The sequence below is a fragment of the Anabrus simplex genome, chromosome 3 (assembly GCF_040414725.1).
Source record: "Anabrus simplex isolate iqAnaSimp1 chromosome 3, ASM4041472v1, whole genome shotgun sequence".
NCBI classification, from domain to species: domain Eukaryota; kingdom Metazoa; phylum Arthropoda; class Insecta; order Orthoptera; family Tettigoniidae; genus Anabrus; species Anabrus simplex.
Genome location: NC_090267.1, coordinates 46,299,217 through 46,321,260, shown reverse-complemented (window position 1 = coordinate 46,321,260; position 22,044 = coordinate 46,299,217). Strand labels below are relative to the sequence as shown.

The 22,044-nt window shown below is 40.4% G+C and overlaps 1 protein-coding gene across 1 annotated transcript in view; it reads left to right on the top strand.

Annotated features, from left to right (window-relative positions):
• Window positions 1-22,044, top strand: part of LOC136866988 (nose resistant to fluoxetine protein 6-like) — a 227,149-nt gene that overhangs the window by 76,206 nt on the left and 128,899 nt on the right. The window contains exon 2 of the mRNA XM_068226789.1: window positions 14,493-14,710. Within this exon, the coding sequence (XP_068082890.1) occupies window positions 14,493-14,710 (218 nt within the window). The remainder of the gene's footprint in view (window positions 1-14,492; window positions 14,711-22,044) is intronic.

Genomic DNA, 22,044 nt, shown 5'->3' with positions numbered 1-22,044 from the left:
GAATTTATTTCTTATTTCTTTATGATTAATTATTCATTTAACAACTTTCATTTTTAAATACTTTTACTTTTTATTTTATTAATTTAGACATAACACCCTTAATTTAGTCGCACATGAAAGTAACAGATAATTCTAGGCACAGTTGATTATATTCCTGCACCTCACTACTTCAATTAACGTTAAATTCCTCCTAGCCCTTTGTGTTTATCCGTACATTTTGTTAACTCTCATCGTTCCAAGTTGGCAAGAGTTACAAGTAACAAAACAAATTCCTCTGACGTCACTAGTCGATTTCAACAGCCACCGTATGTCGCCTCAGACCAGCTACCCTCTCCCGTCCTTCCGCTGTCCCCACTGCCCACGCCCCCTAGCCCAAACCTTGACCAAAGTACCGCTAGTATCCTCAAGAATTTCGTATCACAACATCCCAGAGTCCTACAAGTCTGTCACATAAACGCGCAAAGTAAATTAGTAGCCAACCGAATGGACGAGATTGTAGAAATATTCACTCCACCTGTTTTCCATATCCTGCTAGTGTCTGAGTCATGGTTAACAGATAATAGCCAGTCTTCTTTGTGTCATCTTGAAGGCTACTCGCTTCTGAGAAATGACCGCACTCACAAAAGGGGTGGAGGGGTATGTGGCTATTTCCTAACCAGCCTCAAACTTAAGTTCACCAGGCAGGTATGAGAGGAAACCAGAATACATGTTTGTAGAAATAATAACGAACGGGATTAAAGCCCTTGTAGGATTAGTTTACATACCTCCGAATACAGGTCACTTAGAAGATTTTGAAGCTGACTTAACTAAACTACTGCCAGACTACCCTCACACAATAATTATGGGAGACTTCAATACGGACTTAACTGACGCAACTTCTTCCGAATCCACACGACTCCAAACATTGTTTCAAGCCTATAATATGGAAATCTTACCCCTCTATCCGACTCACCATATATCTCATTCGCACACACTCTTAGATCTTATAGTTACTAGTAACTCAGACAGAGTTCTGAATGTTGGTCAAACCTCTGTACCTGGTATATCTGCACACGACGCAATATACATCTCGTATAACCTCCGGCCACCGAAACCCTCCCAGAAATTTATCACCTATCGACCACTGATAAATATAAATAAAGGTAGGCTCTTAGAGAACGCAGGCAAAATACCCTGGCATGGCATAACGAACTATAACAATCTAGACGACAAAATTGACTTATTTAATAGCAAAGTAACGGAACTATTTGACAAGCATGCCCCAAAGCGGCGAGCGAGAATATCGAAAGCACCCTCCCCGTGGTTAAATGACGAAATTAGACAACTAATGAAACAAAGAGACTGCGCTCACAGACAGTACAAAAATTACCCTACCGTACAAAACTTTGGCGAATATAGGAAGTTACGAAATAAGACAACACAATAAATACGAAATGCTAAACTGCGACACGCTTACACTTTAATTACGCCTGACGGTAGTGAACCGTTCCCATCCATCGATATCACAATGCCAGACTCAGTCGGTTAGAGCTTCGTGGTTCGTTCGTTCTAGGGCGAGAATTAAATCTAAGTTCTATAAAAATAATCACCAATGGTGTATATGAATGGGAAACAGTTGCATTTGTTGTGAATAAGAGACAGATAAAGGGGTAAAATGGATTTATTCACTAGAGCACATAATTAATATTCATTCTATCGAAATTCCACAAACTACAATAAAACATGCAAACTGTCATAATAAAAGCATAATGTGCCGTGCACATTAAGAACAACTACATATTATATTACAGAAATACGTCGGTCCAAATACCGACCAAATAATTTATAAAAGAACAAAATATTAAGTCTTGGCCTGTTCTACATCGTTAATTATAGGCAACGCCGCCAAGTGAATATGCCGATTTCCCCGAGGGGAATTTCGATTACGACCGTCCACAAGCTATGCTTCGACATGAGAAAGTCACGCCAGTTTCATTCCATAATACACCTATTTACATATACAAAATTACTAATCCTAATAAGGGAAAATCCAGGGATCCTAACTTATCTACTACACAGATTCTACTGACAGATCCGATCTGTCGCAAACAACCAGCCTGAAGCTGCATACCACCAGAGAAAATTAGCTCCGGGCTAAATTTAAGAGACAAAGATTGATTCGTCAAGACACAACACACTGACAACAAATACGACAAGGCACTTCGATACAAGGTACATAAGTATACAAACACAGCTCCTGTAAAATAACAGCATAATTACAATATAAAGAAAATATGTACATGCAGTCAGAGCACTTCCTCATCACCAGATCATTAGTGGCACGCCCCTGTCCGCCAGGGCGATCAGGACATTCCCCTTTGACTAGTGGTAAGTTTCACTTTTCATGGGAGCGGAACGCAGCTGGAAAATGATTCATACTGCCTCGCAAAGGACTCCAGGCAAACGGGGTGCAGGTAATTGCTTCCTTCACGGCTATCCCAGCCAGACTTGCTCACACAACAAAAGAAGGTTTCTCTCTTAAATACTGCTGCCTTATTATGTAAACTAATTATTTCTCCCGTTTATAAAATTTTCTATGACAACAGAAACATCTCTTCTTCACCTGTCACTACATATGCCGCAAAAATCGCTCTCAAGAAAGACGTCACACATGGCCTTCCGTCTCAGAGGCTCGGGAGTTCGATTCTTGACTCTGTCTCTTTACTCTGCGGGCATATCCAAGCCCATCCTTGTTAAAAGCAGCGTGTCCTGCTAACATCCCTTCCTTGCCATGTTTACATGCATTCAAATCCATATCTGACTTCCGCGTCATATATCAGGCGATCTCAGCCTCTCAACCCTCGCAATAATCTCCACCCCGATCTACTGTTGTCTCTGCTCATTAGAAGAACCTAACTACCCAACGACGACGTCGTGGCGTTCCTGTGGCAGCGAATATATATCTGAAATCGCGCACAGATGAAATATAAGAGGCCTACACTGGTCTTTTCTGATAATTATTCCACAAAGAGAAGGCGGCCTGGCCTCGTTAATGACGAAACTATCCACCTTCCTAACATTCAACACATACACCTTGGAATGCTCTGAAAGGATAAAAAAAAATGCATGCACACACACTCCTAACTTTACCTATTTACAACCCTTTTTCCCATAACTAAACTAACCATGAATCACAGCAACAAATAAGAGCACTAGCATGCATGCTGCCCTGGATCTCCCACTGCTTTATTGATAACATAATTATTCATCGTTAGCAAATTGACATTGACCGTTAATAGTACCCTAAAAACTGGATGAAACTGAATTGACCTCAAATGTTACCCACATGCTTAAAAATCTGACATATCCACTTAGCTTTGTTGTCTTCAGCAATCACACCATCCGCACAACTGCAGCGTCAGGAGATTACTCGGCCATCATATCCTCTTTGAGGGCGTTACAAAAGATATGAATTACACATGTAGCTTCCATGATGGTCCTTGCAGATAACACTCCTACAATGAATGGAAAACAGGTTAACACTACACTTGCTCAATTGCATACGCGCACACTATTTAAGGAGATATTGCTTAGCACACATAATTGGACAAAGATCAATTCTTTTATCAGAGTCGTAGTATCATGGAATGCGCCCCGGATCCGTCCGTATGCAAGAGCAATTCCGATACGATCGAACACGTTTTCTCCGCGATCGCGAAACCGACCCGAAACGTTGGCGTGTAATACAGCTAATTAGTTCACGACAATCTTCCCGGTATGCACAGCTATCGTTCCTTTTATTTACCGCGTTCACACATACGTGGTACCTACCGCACTTGATGTAAGAGCGAAGCGTCACACGCGTAGCGGTAAATACACATATACGGACTTGTAACTCCCGTATTCATTAAATGTAACTCACACCAGGGTGATACGTTTTACTGTAGTCTGGGCACGCTTCTATGTATATAATACTCATATAGCAATCATGAAGAAATAACGTCACTGTAGCACTTTGATATCGGACAAAGAAAATGGCGATCTCGACTGGTGCGGAGACTACCTTCTGTACCACGGACACCTCACGAAAGACAGCTCCGCTTCCCCAAGCCACTGTTGGTTTTATGGACCCACCCGCGTCGTTCCGAAAAGAGGGGGTGGCCCTGTTGGCTATAGCGCGAGGTTTCAACCGCTTTCTCAGGACAAAGCCCACAACCGTTATAACCTATCCACACGAATATATATGTAGAAGTTAGCCGATGAATGAACAGATAAAGAAGTCTAAATTCATTTACTACTCATCAGGCGTATGGAAACCGTGGAGCAGGGTTATTTATCAGATTTCACCCTTATTTCTAATAGGTCGGCACTGTGATGATCGAAGTTAGCAACCCCGCGCAATTCTCTATGACTCGCTTTCACAGCTCGCCATTGGCTCCTTTCAAACTCGCCGCCCGTTAGGTGACGCCGCGACACTCCCACAGCCTCGTTCAAACTTTCAAACCACAGGCCGATTCAAACCTGGCTATCGGCCGCTCTTCCAGGGCGCGGCCCAGCACAAAGCCGTTTGCTTGCCACCTCGCAAACAAAGTCTTTCAAATTTAACGCCTCCACAGTGTTGCGCAATATGCCAATAAAAGTCCCTGGGGCAATATGATATGTTTCAGTAGAACATCGACGAAATTTTGGAAATCTATTAATAAGCTTGGACTTACGAAGAACAAGAACAGAGAAGAAATTACAGTACCTCTCGAGACTCTTTACGAGTACTTTACTGCTAATTGCTCCGTAGTACGACCTGACGGCAAACAGAGACTTATGAATTATTACGGTACACACCCTACCCCTGATATAGAGAAATTCTATTTCAGTCACGTGACGCCCTTCCAAGTCGGAAAAGCAGTCCTCAGAATAAGCACGAAAGCAAAAGGAATTGATGACATTGGGACTGACATGGTCAAACTAATTCTTGATTGTATATTACCAACCTTAAGTCATATAATACATTTCTCTCTTCTATACTCCACATATCCAACTCTCTGGAAGAAGGCTATTGTGCTACCTCTTCCGAAAAGTCAAACGCCTTCGAACGAGGGAGACTACCGTCCAATTTGTATTTTATCAGCTTTATCTAAAATCTTAGAATATGTAGTCCATACACAAATGTCTGAGTACCTTCGAACGCACAATATCCTTAATCCTCTCCAGTCCGGTTTCCGACAAGGACATAGTACAACTACAGCCTTACTTAAAGTGACTGAGGATGTTAGACAAGCAATAGACAGAGGACGATTCACAGTTCTGGTACTACTAGATTACAGTAAAGCTTTCGACAGCGTAGACATTGACATTTTACTTGTAAAACTGAAGGCTCTACATTTTGCTCAGAGTACGATTGCTTGGATGCATTCTTATCTTCACGGACGTCAACAATGTGTGAAAGGTAATAATGGAATTGTTTCCTCGTGGCGCCACGTGAACAGAGGAGTCCATCAAGGCTCTGTACTTGGTCCTCTTCTTTTCGCACTCTTTGTGAATGACCTATCATCGAATTTAAAACACTGCAACTACCATATGTACGCTGACGATCTTCAACTCTACACAGACTCTGTTAGTGATTTGTCTGCTGCGTACGGCCTGAAATTGAACCCTACAAAGTCGCAAGTAATTCTTCTTGGCCATCAAAGTCAAATAACGAGTATAACTAAACGTCCGTTGCGAAGAGTAATCCTTCAGGATGTTCCAATTCCTTTTGTATCACAAGTGAAGAATCTCAGTGTTATCATGGACGAACGCATGACTTGGTCTCCACATGTCTTACATATCTGTGAAAAAGTTTACTCAGGTTAACATTCTTTATATAAATATATTTTTCCAATAAAGCTTAAAAAGAAATTAATTGAAGCTCTTGTAATGACACATTTTGACTATTGTAATGTTGTTTTCAATGACGTGAGGCCGCAATTTTCCCTAAGGCTACAGCGCGCTCAAAATGCATGTGTGAGATATATTTGCAATTTAAGAAAATATGACCACGTGTCACCATCTTTCCTAAAATTAGAGTGGTCGCGACTCCATGTTCGTCGTAACCATCATACTTTGTGTCTCCTCCATCGAGTTCTTACTACATCTTCCCCATCCTACCTTTCTTCATGTTTCCATTACTTCTCAAATGTTCATGACAGACATACAAGGGCTCAAACATCCAACCTGCTCATCATCCCTCACCATCGAACTGCCGCATGTAACAGCTCATTCTCTGTGTTTGCCGCACGAGAATGGAATCGTTTACCGGACGACGTCAGGGGAATACCAACTAGAGTGTCATTTAAAAGAGCGTTAAAAGGTACAGCAGGAAGGGAATAACCTGTGCATTTCTGGCCTTTCAGTGATTGTGCTACTACAATATCATTACTAGCTATTATTATTATTATTATTATTATTATTATTATTATTATTATTATTATTAATAATAATATTATTATTATTATTTTATTATTATTATTATTACTGTTGTATGTATGTCTCACTGTGGTGGAATTTTATTTCAGTTATAATTTGATTGTGTTTAAATTGTGTCTTCTAGTATTAATTACCTTAGTATTACTTATTATAATAATAATCGTATGGCCTCAGCTACCGTTTGCAGACATTTCAATCTGACGCCATCCGGCTGTCTGCTCGTCAATTTCGACGTTCCGTTTTACTCTAGGCCCCCACTAGGTGGCAGATCGAGTAAACCGAAACTCTCTTGGGCGTCTATGGCTGAGATTTAATGAATTTTGTCGGGTAAACACCAAATGTGTCACCAGAGATCTTTTACATGCCGACATCGTACAACATGGAGTGTCGAATGGACTTTTTCCGCCCTTCAAAAGTCCGACTACCTCTGCCGGGTTTGAACCCGCTATCTTGGGATCCGGAGGCCGACACTCTACCGCTGATCCACAGGGGCAGCTGTATTACTTATGACTTGAATGTATACTAATTGGTTTAGTGTAAGAGAAGGCCCAATGGCCTTAACTACGCCAATAAAGACATTTATCTATCTACCTATCTAATTATGGAGAACGTCTTCAGTGATCATTGAAATGAGCAAGTAAGCATCCTTACTCTATTTATTTAAATAAACATGATTGTGGTTAAGAATTCTGGATAATGTGGGTTAATTTCACTCACTTCTCCCTATATGGATTCATTTTTTATGATCTACGGGTATCTATCCGACGTATGTAAATTACATGGATCATATTTAATGCTGGATGTGGAATACTGAAAGATTAATATATGTTATGTAATTAAATACATTCACTCTTAACCTTAAATAGCGTCAACTAAGTATCACCATTAAAATACATCCATCTCTTCTATCTCGATGAAATAGTAATCATTACCATCATTCTTGTTATTATTACACAACCATTTTCATTATATATAACATCTGTTTCATATTATTCGTATTATATCTCATCCTTCATTTCAATAACCCCAATAATCTATCTTAACTTGATGCGTATGGCTTCATAATTATTATTTATCCACTTGTATATTCCATTTCCTTCTCAATTTTCTTCAGATTCATCTCATATTGCTCATATGTCTTCTTATGATCCCAATATAACCTTGTATATCGTATCGCATCATCTCCATTTCGTGGTATAACACCCTAATTCAATCATAACATTAACCACAATGTCGGTATAATATTCACAACGGAAGTAAATTAACCTCTTATTTAAATATAGACAGCATTACGAACGCATAACCTGGTTATCACTGACTAAATACATGCTAATCAAGGGATTGTCATTTTAAGTTAGATGACTACCTATTATCCTCCTACGTCGTTATATCAATGCTATTTCACACATGAATTCACTCTTCTTGAATATAACTCTATGACAGCACTGCACACATATATTAAATGCAATTAGAAAATGGCACTTTTCAAAACAAGCTGTTAAAGGTACTTCCGGTAATGTTATCTCAATAAAATTATCTTTTCTTCCCTGTATTCCCTCGCTGGTGTGTCCGAATGCTTTAGGACATCTCGTCAGATACGACTGCTACATCGTGCTGGTCTCTGGGAAACATATGGGTAGGTCATTCCTCCTTCTCCGTCATCTAGGGATAGCTCCGCCGACAGGTCACCATCTCTTGCGCAGTGAAGACAAAAATACAGATAAACATGGTCAGTTTCGTCATCTTAGTATTCAAAGCCTTCTAACATTCATAAACGTATTGGAAATAATGCTTCTTTAAATTAGATTCAGCTCAGGCCTTGCAGGCTACTAAAATGGCTATTAAAATCTCAATTATAATTCGATTTAGTTTCCTACAGCTTGTTTTCAATTGGCGCAGTATTTATTATTTCTTGCTAGTAGCTTAAAAATGATGTGTGCTACTTTCGCGTTGTGTCTTGTGACGTAGCTGGTTACGTAGTGATTTCCAACAAGTCGTTTTAATTTCTCAGCTTATTAATACGTGATTCTACGCAACATTTCTGTAGCCTTTCTCTATTTTCTTGATGTTATTCCTATTTCTTTTGGTTCAAGATGTTGTAGTGTCCTCCGCCTTGGAGCTCCACAACCCGCTTACGCATAGAACCTACTCGACACTACGAGTGTGTGTCCAGCAGAGCGCTGACGTATGTGGTGTGACGTCAGCCAGCGAGTATATATTGGAGCGACGTTTCCACCGCTCCAGGCAGTCAGCTGTGTCCAGCGATCAGGCTACACTGTATGTCAGACACGGAGGCGTCCCTCTTGAAAATGTGGACTGAACAGGTGGACTGAATTCTGATCGGGAGGTTTCACCTCAGGACACAACGCCCCAAGATTTCCACCTCCCTTGTAACTTGCCTACACCTGCCTAGCATTCTGGTAGCAAGAACTTTGCACCAAGTTCCATCCAAACTTCTCAGACTTCAGATAGCCATCTGCTATCATAAACTTTCACTCATTTGTGGCACCCTATCTCGTCAGGATAGACATCATTGTACACGTAGGATCTTGTTGTTCATATATACATATTTCTTCGACAAACAATCAACTTACTTATGTTATTATCTAGCGTGTTCATCCTTATCAGAAGCAAGTCGAAATTCTCCTTATTTTGTGTATATTGTATGAAAGACTGCAAACAAACTTTTAAGTTGTGTTTTGTATATCGTGCTTCTTGAATACAACACAAGCCTTTTTTTATCCCTACCGACTTCTTTACGTATTAATATGCCCTACCGATTAGCTTGAGATGGTTTCTTCTGGAGTGATTATTGTAATAATAAACTTGTAACAGTTCTGTATCCTTCATTCTTATTCACCGCCTTCTTGATACTATTTCTCGGCTTATTCCTGACATGAATACAATTTTCTCGACATGGACGATTAGATTGGTGTGTCGTGTTTAATTTTCTCGCGGCATAGCGTCCATTTTTGTTCCAACATGTTCATTCCTAACAGTGAAATGGCACAACGTATAGTTCAATAACCTGTGCAGGAACAGCAACACATTGTTGCCCGGCTCCGTGGCTAAATGGTTAGCGTGTTGTCCGTTGATCACAGGGGTCACGAGTTCGATTCCCGGCAGGGTAGGGAATTTTAACCAGAATTGGTTAATTCTGCTGGCACGGGGGCTGGGTGTATGCATCGTCTTCATCATCATTTCTTCGCCTACGGGTGTCAAATCAAAAGACCTGCATCTGGCGAACCGAACTTGTCCTCGGGAATTTCCGGCACTAAAAGCCATACGCCATTTCATTTCAACACATTGTTGAAATGATGCAACGTAGTCCTACTACCAACATACAGTGACTTTCTGCTCGTAACAATGTTCCACGAACACGTGGATGGTGAACATTACATGCCCAAAACTTGTACACATTTCAAAACGTCAAAGAGGTTTGGTGGGTAAGGCACGTACGTGCGCGCCACTAGCCCAGAAACAAATGTATTAACCGCGAAACGTTTAGTGATACTTCGTTTTATGGGGGTGAGGAGTAAGGAGGGAGCTGTCACTGTTCCGGTAATACTGCCAACTGAATGGAAGTGAAATCTGAATTGAATCGATAGTATGATCGATCGTCCGCCTCTGTGGTGTAGTGGTTAGCGTGATTAGCTGCCACCCCCGGAGGTCCGGGTTCGATTCCCGGCTCTGTCACGAAATTTGAAAAGTGGTACGAGGGCTGGAACGGGGTCCACTCAGCCTCGGGAGGTCAACTGAGTAGAGGTGGGTTCGATTCCTACCACAGCCATCCTGGAAGTGGTTTTCCGTGGTTTCCCACTTCTCCTCCAGGCAAATGCCGGGATGGCACCTAACTTAAGGCCACGGCCGCTTCCTTCCCTCTTCCTTGCCTGTCCCATCCAATCGTCCCATCCCTCCACAAGGCCCCTATTCAGCATAGCAGGTGAGGCCGCCTGCGCGAGGTACTGGTCATTCTCCCCAGTTGTATCCCGGACCCAAAGTCTGAGTCTCCAGGGCACTGCCCTTGAGGCGGTAGAGGTGGGATCCCTCACTGAGTCCGAGGGAAAAACCGACCCTGGAGGGTAAACAGATTACGAACGAACGAAGTATGATCGATCGATATGAGTTTTTAAAACATTTATTATCTAAAGCCAACAACTGTGTCACACACATATTACATAACATTTCTTGATGTGAATCTAATTCCTAGCATGAATTCTCAGAAATATCACTTTCACAATCGTCACTGCTATCTGCAGAACTATTAATTGTTACAATGTCGTCCATGGCTATTTCCATGACACCGTCGTGCCTTCAGTATTTCTCTTCCAGTTCTTTCGCCTTTCTGCAATACCCTTCCCCATCTGCGGCAGAGCGGGCGAGTTGGCCGTGCGGTTAGGAGCGCACGGCTGTAAGCTTGCATCCGGGAGATAGCGGGTTCAAACCCCACTGTCGGCAGCCCTGAAAATGGTCTTCCGTGGTTTCCCATTTTCACACCAGGCAAATGCTGGGGCTGTACCTTAATTAAGGCCACGGCCGCTTCCTTCCCACTCCTAGGCCTTTCCTATCCCTTCGTCGCCATAGGACCTGTCAGTGTTGGTGACGTAAAGCAAATAGCAAATAGCATCTGCGGCAGATACTGAGTGGAATGCCTGGATGGTCAGACGTCGTAAGTTAGCTGCTGACATGCCCCCCTTAATATTTTCCTCACTCATGTTCTATAGTAACCTATATTTTGGCTTTGCTGTGTAAACAACAACAGTACGTAGAGTGTTGCAATTATACCACCAGATGTCTCACGGCGATGCATAATCGATTCATAGTTTTTGTGTCAAAGGTTACCAATACGAATGTCGAAGATAACCGAGGTCTACCAATTCGCACAAGGGAGCCGAAGTATCGCTAAAAGTTCCGCGGATAATACGTTAAATATATTCTCTCTCGAAAACCATTTGCTTCAAATGATTGTTCCTGTCATAACCCTGAATATTGACCATTCCTCCAGGGACACCTTGTATATTAATGATATGAGTAAGGAATTGGAATCACAGATAAGGCTATTTGCGGTTGATGTTGTACTGTATGGAGTATAGGGTTCGCGTCAGGAAGGGCATCCAGCCGTAAAACAGGGCCAAATCCACATGTGGGACATAGTTCGCACCCGCCGCCCCACAGATGTGGGAAAGTGGCAGAATAAGAATAATAATAATAAGAAGAATTTGTACTGTATGGAGTAGTAAATAGGTTACGTGATTGTGAGTGGTGGTGGTGATTATTGTTTTAAGGTTAAGTAGCATCCTCTATATAACATTCATCAGAGAAGAAAATGGAAGGTATCCGACACTTCGAAAAGTGAAGGGCGTAAAAAAGAAAGACTGCTGAGGACTCAAGTACTCTAATACCGTCGGGGTCGGAAAAGAACAAGAGTTGACCAAGGGAGGTCGGATAGGATAGATGAAAGTGAGCAGCCTGGCACAAGTAAGTGGAAGCAATGCCAGGGCTGAGCTAAGGGCCCCGTGGTCACCAACCTACGCTCCCAACTTGAGTGCCCCTGAGGCCCTTTTATTCCCTCTTACGACAGGCAGGGGATACCATGGGTGTTATTCCACTGCCCACACCCGCAAGGGGAAGATGATTGTGAGCAACTGCAAAAAGACCTCGGCAATGTTGTGAGATGGACAGCGGACAATAGCATAATAGTAAATGGGATTAAAAGTCAGGTTGTAAATTTCACCAAGAGGAAAAGTCCTCTCGGTTTTAATTATTGTGTTGATGGGGTGATGGTAGGTCATGGGAAAAACTATAAGTAGCTAGGTGTTTATATAATGAATAATATTCATTGGGGCAATCATATTAGCGAGATTGTTAAGAAACGTTACAGATCTCTTCTATGAGAGTATTTAGGGATTGTAGTAAGAATGTAAAGAGGAGGGGCATGTACTTCTCTGGTAAGACTCCAACTACAGTGTGGTTCCGGTGTACGGGACCCACACCAGGACTATTTAATACGAGAACTAGAAACGTTTCAGAGGAGAGAAGCGCAATTTGTTCTGGCAGATTTTAGACAAAGGAGTAGCCAAGGGTTCCAAAAAGGTTGCAAATTTTGGCTGGGAAGACGGGAGTAAGGGGACGGGATGCTCGAATATGTGAAATGTTTCGAGCTGTCAGTTGAGAGATGGCGTGCAATGTCATAAATAGACGAATAAGCTTGAATGGAGATTTTAAAAGCAGGAAAGACAATCCACAGCCTGTTTCCAGTCATTCGACCGGGTCAGGAATGGAATAAATGAAGCCCCCATCTGTACCGATCTCTGCACATGGTTATGAGGGTGTTTAGGGGTTGTAGTAAGGATGTAAAGGAGAGTGCATATAAGTCTCTGGTAAGACCCCAACTAGAGTATGGTTCCAGTGTATGGGACCCTCACCAGGATTACCTGATTCAAGAACTGGAAAAAATCCAAAGAAAAGCAGCTCGATTTGTTCTGAGTGATTTCCGACAAAAGAGTAGCGTTACAAAAATGTTGCAAAGTTTGGGCTGGGAAGAATTGGGAGAAAGAAGACGAGCTGCTCGACTAAGTGGTATGTTCCGAGCTGTCAGCGGAGAGATGGCGTGGAATGACATTAGTAGACGAATAAGTTTGAATGGCGTATTTAAAAGTAGGAAAGATCACAATATGAAGATAAAGTTGGAATTCAAGTGGACAAACTGGGGCAAATATTCATTTATAGGAAGGGGAGTTAGGGATTGGAATAACTTACCAAGGGAGATGTTCAATAAATTTCCAATTTCTTTGAAATCATTTCTGAAAAAGATAGGAAAACAACAGATAGGGAATCTGCCACCTGGGCGACTGCCCTAAATGCAGATCAGTATTGATTGATTGATTGAACGGCAAGGATAGGAAATGTGCCGGCTGCTGAAGCCTGTCGCACTCCTCTGGGGCAATGATAAATGACTGACAGATGAAATGAAATGTTAATGGAGAGTGTTGCTAGAATGAAAGATGGGAGGGAAAACTGTAGTACCCGGAGAGAAACCTGTCCCTCCTCCGCTTTGTCTAGCACAAATCTCACATGGAGTGACCGGGATTTGAACCACGGTGCCCAGCGGTGAGACGCATACGCGTTACCGCCTGAGCCACGGAGGCTCGAAGATCTTAATATGTAGATAACAGTTGGAATTCAAGAGGACAAACTGGGGCAAACATTCATTTTTAGGACGAAGGTAAGGGATTAGAATAAATTATGAAGGGAATAGTTCTATACACTTCCAAGATCTTTGAAAATGTTTTTTTTTTTCATTTGCTAGTGGCTTTACGTCGCACCGACACAGATAGGTCTTATGGCGACGATGGAATAGGAAAGATATAGGAATTGGAGGAAAGCGTGGCCGTAATTAAAGTACAGCCCCAGCATTTGCCTGGAGTGAAAATGGAAAACCACGGAAAACCATCTTCAGGGTTGCCGACAGTGGGATTCGAACCCACTGTCTCCCGGATGTTAAAGAAGAAGATAGGTAAACAGTTGGTAGGGAATTTGCCACCTGGGCCACAGACCTAAATGCGGATCATTGGTGATTGATTGATTGATTGATTGATTGATTGATTGATTGATTGATTGATTGATTGATTGATTGATTGATTGATTGATTGATTGATTGATTGATTGATTGATTGATTGATTGATTGATGAATTTGTAAGCATTTCTTTTGTTATTGACAGATTTGGATAATTTCGCAGAATTCCAGTAACGTTCTATTATTCTTACATGCTGCTATAATCATCTGCTTCTCAATTTTCGCTCTAATGGTTACTTTCTTACTCAGATTCTTATTTTCGATCTGAATCTCTTTATACCAACAGACTCCCATTGAAATGTTTCATCTGGTGTTGGTATGCTATATTTCCTCCTGTTTTCCCTTCTTAATCTTAAGGAATATTTCATTACTATTCCAGCTATTTTTGCTTTTAGCTGTACATTCTGGCAGACAACGTGGAGTATTTGCTATGTTTTATTGATGACTCAAACTTTTCTTTCTGTGTGTGTGCAGTGGCGGATGCAAGCGTGAAGATACCTGATGGCGTTCTTTCCCTTACAACATGGTACGTGGGGAACTACGAGCAGTGTTTAAGAGTCCAGAACGTGAAAACGGACAGCGGGAGCTTCTCTGGACAGCACTGCATGGCGAGACTTTGCACAGCCAAAGGCGAGTGCGTGGAGAATCTAGCGGCCACTGTAGAGAAGGGCTTGCCTCTGATAGAACAAATTGTAAGTGTTCTTTGAAGTCTAGCAAAATTCAGAAAGTTATAAGAAGATAGTCTATCCCTTACAGTCCTGAATGGGAACTAATTCACATTTTAATATTATTTCTTATTTTTTGTCCAGAAGAAGAAACAGAATAATGGGACAAATCTTAAGAATGGTCGTGGTGATTATTGTTTTAAGAGTAAGTACAACTAGGGAACCATCCTAAATATAACATTAATCAGAGAGAAAAAATGGAAGGGATCCGTCACTTTGAAAAATGTAGATATCGGCCAAAGGAAGACAAGGGCTACTAAGGGAGTGAAAATGAAAGACTCTCTAGGCATCGAGTGCTCTAATGCTGTCGGTATCGGAAAAGAACAAGAGTTGACCAAGGGAGGTCGGATAGGATAGATGAAAGTGAGGAGCTGGCACAAGTAAGTGGAAGCTAACAGTTCTATTATGATGAAGTGAATTTGGCATTAACCAAGACTCAGCAAAGGGGACCCGTGGTCGCTAACCCATGCTCTCAAGTTGAAAGCCCTGGGGCCCCTTTTAGTCGGCAGTGTATACCGTAGGTGTTATTCTACCACCCCCACCCACAGGGGGACATATCTTAAGACACCAAAGACTTGTTCAGTTCGTTTTTTGAGGGTAGTGCACGCGGTAAAAACGGCAAGGATAGACCAAGGTCTAAATATGACAAGAAGATTAGAGTACATGTTGGATGTAGTAGTTATGTATAAATGAAAAGCTCAGCAAGGGTAAGATGGAGAGCTGCTTTTCTTTCTTTTCTAGTGATATCTGAAGCTACTGTTTCTCTTTTCAGTTTAGTCTCAGTTAATTCATAACGTTTCGGTTCATCAGTCTATCGTGGCTAATTTTGAATAAATATATTTATATACTACCCGAGAAAAATCGAACATATGTAACATAATATACCTAAAAAAACACGTTTATTAAAATGTCATGTTATGAATTTTTTTCGTTCTTGAGTGAACATGATCAGATTCTATAAAAACAAACTCAAAATTTTCAGAAATGTATAAATACTTATGGTTATTTCTGTTTGAAAACTTGAACATTTATTAATGAAGTCCTCACTTTTTTTTAACATAGAATGTGAATTGTTGCGAAACGTTTACCCTAGCGTTGGCGCGAGTCTATCTGGCTAGTCAGTCCATTGACCTTCCGCTATTTAAAGCCTTCCGCCCTGGCTGGGTCAAACACTCGCTGAACTTTTCTTTTAGTTGTTTGTTTTAGTGCTCCCCATATTAACATTTTTGTAATTATACTTAATCTTTTGGTGGACCAGAGAGGAAAATAAACATGAGGGATAGATATCTGGACTAACCACGAACAAGATGATCCGGGTTTTTCGTGGAACGCAGAGGTGAAAGAAGGTGCCGGGATGAATGGGTCTAACTACAATGTCCAGAATTGAATTTAAAACTTAAACTGAAGGTTATATTTTCAGAACTCAAAATTTAACAATTTTTATAAGTAGCAAACATTAAACAAGATTGGTAAAAAATCCAAGATTCAGAAACTTAACACCTTGAGCTTTAAGCCCCTAGCTTTACATTTCCTGAGCTACAAGCTCAAATTTACAAAGAGCACAAATTTACTCAAGGGCAGAAACCCCCCTAATTCAGGGAGCACTAGCTCCCAAACTTACAACATCTAGCCTTCAAGAGGCATTCAGTAATCTTACTTTGAAAAAGAGCTAACAGGCTCTCAGTTTCCCAAGCCTACTCAAGGTAACATCAACTTACAATTCCTAGACTCTCAAGGCACAACTTACAATTGGAAAATGATTATACAGGGTTATTTAATAATCAACCTACTGGGCCTTCATGTAAAAAGAATAACGGTTAAATAAATGGTCCGAACACAAAATGAATGGAGACATATTTTTGCACTCCTAGATATGAACTCTTAAAACCTAAAGGGCACTAGGCCGACGAAACATGGGCTATTCCCAAACTACTGAGGTGACTCGTATGGGAATTACATTAACCAGTTACAGAATGAAAAACTGTTATGAAACGCAGTCACCTCAAACCAAGATGAAGGGGAGCTCGAGAGGGTACATCACACTCTATCCCCGATTTGCAGACGAAGATTTATGAACCTTTTTTACATTAGCCGGCAGAAGTTACATTTTAGAAAAGGAGGTTACATAGTTAACGACTCGGACCTTTCCCTCGGGTTAGACTGCGGAACTAGCAAGAAAGAGAGATGTTATGTGGCCATTACCTGGTAGATGTAGCCTACTGCTGCCGATGAAAGAGGCCACCCGTCTCCTGTTTTGACACACAGACTTAGTAAGATGACGATCAATTGGCCAAGAGACGTGCAAAGCCGCAGTTTATAAACCCTCAGGGAAGTTTCGAGATCTTTCACGAATAAACCAGCCATACCCTCTCAATTTATAGGTCAATTTAAAAGTTACACTCAAAATCGAATAAGAAGACTATGATTGGTAGAAAATTAATTACAGAAATTAGGGATTGGCTAGATTCAAAACTGGCGGAAATAAAAAGGAAAAATTGCCAACCCAAAAATAAATGAACATCAATAAAAAACTTATGAATACCAAACTTCTTTGAATAATAAGTTCTTATAACTCGCACCAGGGTGCATGGTCATAGTTTTTAGTAGTGACATCTGTGTAAGAACGTCCAAACTTCTTGGTGGGTAGCAAACAAAACTAGTAGAATTTCAGTCAGTTCAGGAAACTTCACAATAACAAAATTACATCTTATTTCTGTGGAGACATCTTCTGAGTAAAGTTCTAACTGGGAGTAGTTTCAGCTTCACAGTTTCACCAATAGAGGAGTTCTTTTAGGCGCTAGTTTTAAATGCGCGGCATTGAGGTGTACCTCCCGGGAAACAATATATTAAATTTTGAAAGTTATGCTTACTGAAAAATCTTTTTCTTTGCTGGATAATATTTTCAAAAGCAACAACGATAGTGATTTTCCAACAGGAAATGGATAACAATTGTCAAGCTTTGAAGCTTAGATAGTTCACAACCTTGGAGAAAATGCTTCCGTTTTCTATACAAGGCTTTTAGGCCTGAACAAGACCACTATATTTTACAGAAGTTTCAAAACTTTGAAAAGAGACAGCGGAGGGAATACATAGACTTCTACTTGTTCAAAGAGAAAGAATCGGGAGCTTCCATAACAAAGTTACCAAAAGGGAAATAGAACCTTCAGCTTCCATGTTACATGTTAGAAAGGTTTCTAACCCTGACCCTCATACGCACTTCCTGCGTCCAGGTAGGTTCTCAGGGGTTCTGGCAGTTGCGATGTGTTCTTTTAGCGTGGGATTTTTTAAAATGGTATTTGTTCGGGGCGTCGACCTAGAAAGATCTTTTGCCCCTACTTTACACCATGTGTTATGAACCTGCGTGTATTTGGAAATTGCGGAAGTGTAAAGTGTTGAATGTGAGGAAAGGAACGTTAAGGAAGACAAATGTCGATAAAATAGTCGTTCATTTTTTCTACTGTTTTCTCGTTTTAATAATCCAAATCTCATTTCTTTGTCTTTTACACGGCCAGCATGATTCTATGTATTGTGCTATTCTGCTAATCTGGATTTCTATTACGCTGTATGCTTATTTACTCTGTTTGATGTCACCGCCGGCCATCGTATTTATTCCGATCTCCTTAATATTTCCACTTTAGGGATAGCGTCATAGCACACTCAGTTTAAAATTTACAGTTAACTATGGCCTAATGGGCCATGAATACGCATTAGGTTCTATTGAAAAATGAAATGTCGTATGGCTTTTAGTGCCGGGATATCCCAGGAAGGGTTCGCCTCGCCAGGTGCAGGCCTTTCTATTTGACTCCAGTAGGCGACCTGCGCGTCGTGATGAGGATGAAATGATGATGAAGACAACACATACAACCAGCCCTCGTGCCATTTGAATTAACCAATGAAGGTTAAAATCCCCGACCCGGCCGGGAATCGAACCCGGGACCCTCAGAACCGAAGGCCAGTACGCTGACCGTTCAGCCAACGAGTCGGAAATTAGGTCCTTTAATTTACACTTAATTATTCACATTTGAACACTTCCTACTATTCCTAATATCCTATGAGCTTTTTACCCTTGTCCCATCGGGGATTCACACACAAAAGTGGATCGAAAGATCCAGGAACACTGGAGTCGAAGCTCGTGCTATACTGCACCCTTTTACCACGTCTGAGTCACGATCTCTCAACACTCAGGCTCTTCAACAGGTTCTTCTTACTATGAGATGACATCGGGTAAGTTAAACGCCTCAGCTAGCTATGATGCCCGTATGATGATTAAACGTGTTTGTTGCATTCCCGAATTGATTGACGATAACAGCGGATTACGTTGAGGATTATATTGGGCGATCGAAATGTCGAATTGAGAATTTGGTCCATCAAACCAGTCAAATTGGTTTCGTATAGTATCTAATTTCAAGTTCAATGTTGTTCCATCAATATATCATTACAATTATAATAAAATATATATAATTTGGTATTCGTTTTAAGATTGTTTGTATGTATGTTCAGACCGTCAGTGCTTCCGCTGGTTGGATCCTCAACAGCTCTGCCATCAGCTGCCATACATGGCCTAGGCACCACTGAAGAGGCGTACTAGGGAAATGAGGAGTGAGGTAGTTTCCCGTTGCTTCCTTCACCGAGCCAGAGTTGTTATTACATATCAGTCTGCCAAGCCCACTGAAATGCACCAACTGACCCTATGACCAACATTTTCACAGCATTCACAGCAGGGACTGGCTGCATAAGGAATTGGCATTACGAGCATTGCTCATACCTCATAATACTTTCATATTGTCAAAGCCAAGGATAAGACAGATCTATGAATGTAACAAAATTGCTCTAGCCTCTACCAGAAGACATAGTGCACCGTAAACACTAGGTCCTGCCAGCAAAGGCCTAAGATTGTTTAGGTTCATAATATTGACGTTGCCTTATAAATAATAATGAACACAATATCAAAATGAATTATCAGAGATGGTTGAGAATGTCTACATTACATTAATAACAATTGAGATATTCTGGATAGGAATAAAGTTATTCAAATAAGAGTGTAAATAAGTTTAGACGAAACCAGGGATCGACATGAAATCTAAATATATAACAATTAAAACGTTGAAATTGTAATCGATTTTCTATTCAAACCTATCTCAATGTAATGCAGTGAACAATGTTAGGCCTATATATCGTCTACTGATTTTCAATTATACTAGTTCACAATAACCATTACTACTATTCTTTTCAATTACCATTGAAGCAATGTATTATTTCATCAGATATTAATAAATCTAAATATGATAAGCTGTTTCTTAATAATGATTACTCAAACTCAATATCATTCTGTTGCATATATCGAGATTATTAATTTATACGTATACAATCTCTGGTAGCTGACATTTGCTTTCGGTACATGATACTATCAATAATGTTCTTTCGCGATTGAAACTCAAAATGAAGTAAAATCTGAATCAACCTATTCTGAAATAAACTGTCCTGAAGGTGCTTGCATAGATATAAGGTTAGACACATAATAATCTCCACACATACCTCCGAGGATCTACCCTTCCGATAAAATAATGTATGACTGAAAGATGGGATGAATGATACAATAATAATATAACAAGATCATATTTACAAATAAAATCAATAAATAACATAATATCTCAACTACAAATATACATATTAATTAATCCATAAACTACAACTACTTAATTATGTTTAAATACCATGTTGGCTATCCTCGTACCTATATGTGCGATAATTAATCCTTAATGACGAAGCCACACGTATATCGTCTTAATATCAATCACTATATGCAAAATAAAACGATGCGGATCATTCATATGAAAATCAAAGCCTCGCTGGTAAATAACTCTACCTTATAACTAACGTTAGTTCATGAGTAGTAATCACGACTTTTAAGAAATCGATGTTCTTATAAACATGGATAAAAATATGTAGTGAACACGCTTATCGCCTCGAGCACGCACACTACGAACGAAATGTATGCGTTTTATGACAGACTACATTATTAAATCACATCGAATCTGATACGAATTCTAATTACTTCACTTGCACAGTGTATCTCATACTTAACTTATATTAGTCACATTTAAACACACCACACGCCTCTAATGCATTTCAAAAAATAATTCAATATCAACCCGACAATAATTATCACCTGTATTCACATCACCGTCCACTGATACTCAATTGTCACTCACATATTACATCGACGTAGACGAACTAATATAAATGAACAACAATCAATCATCAATCAGTCAATACTGATCTGCATTTAGGGCAGTTGCCCAGGTGGCAGATTCCCTATCTGTTGCTTTCCTAGCCTTTTCCTAAATGATTTCAAATCAATTGGAAATTTATTGAACGTCTCCCTTGGTAAGTTATTCCAATCCCTAACTCCCCTTCCTATAAATGAATATTTGCCCCAGTTTGTCCTCTTGAATTCCAACTTTATCTTCATATTGTGATCATTCCTACTTTTATAAACGCCATTCAAACTTATTCGTATACTAATGTCATTCCACGCCATCTCTCCGCTGACAGCTCGGAACATACCACTTAGTCGAGCAGCTCTTCTTCTTTCTCTCAATTCTTCCCAACCCAAACATTGCAACATTTTTGTAACGCTACTATTTTGTCGGAAATCACCCAGAACAAATCGAGCTGCTTTTCTTTGGATTTTTTTCAGTTCTTGAATCAGGTCATCCTGGTGAGGGTCCCATACACTGCAACCATACTCTAGTTGGGGTCTTACCAGAGACTTATATGCCCTCTCCTTTACATCCTTACTACAACCCCTAAACACCCTGATAACCATGTGCAGAGATCTGTACCCTTCATTTACAATCCCATTAATGTGATTACCCCGATGAAGATCTTTCCTTATATTAACACCTATATACTAACAATGATCCCCAAAAGGAACTTTCACCCCATCAAAGCAGTAATTAAAACTGAGAGGACTTTTCCTATTTGTGAAACTCACAACCTGACTTTTAACCCCGTTTATCAACATACCATTGCCTGCTGTCCATCTCACAACATTTTCGAGGTCACATTGCAGTTGCTGACAATCTTGTAACTTATTTATCACTCTATAGAGAATAACATCATCCGCAAAAAGCCTTACCTCCAATTCCACTCCTTTACTCATATCATTTATATATATAAGAAAATATGAAGGTCCGATAATACTGCCTTGAGGAATTCCCCTCTTAATTATTACGGGGTCAGATAAAGCTTTACCTACTCTTAATCTCTGATATCTATTTTCTAGAATTATAACAACC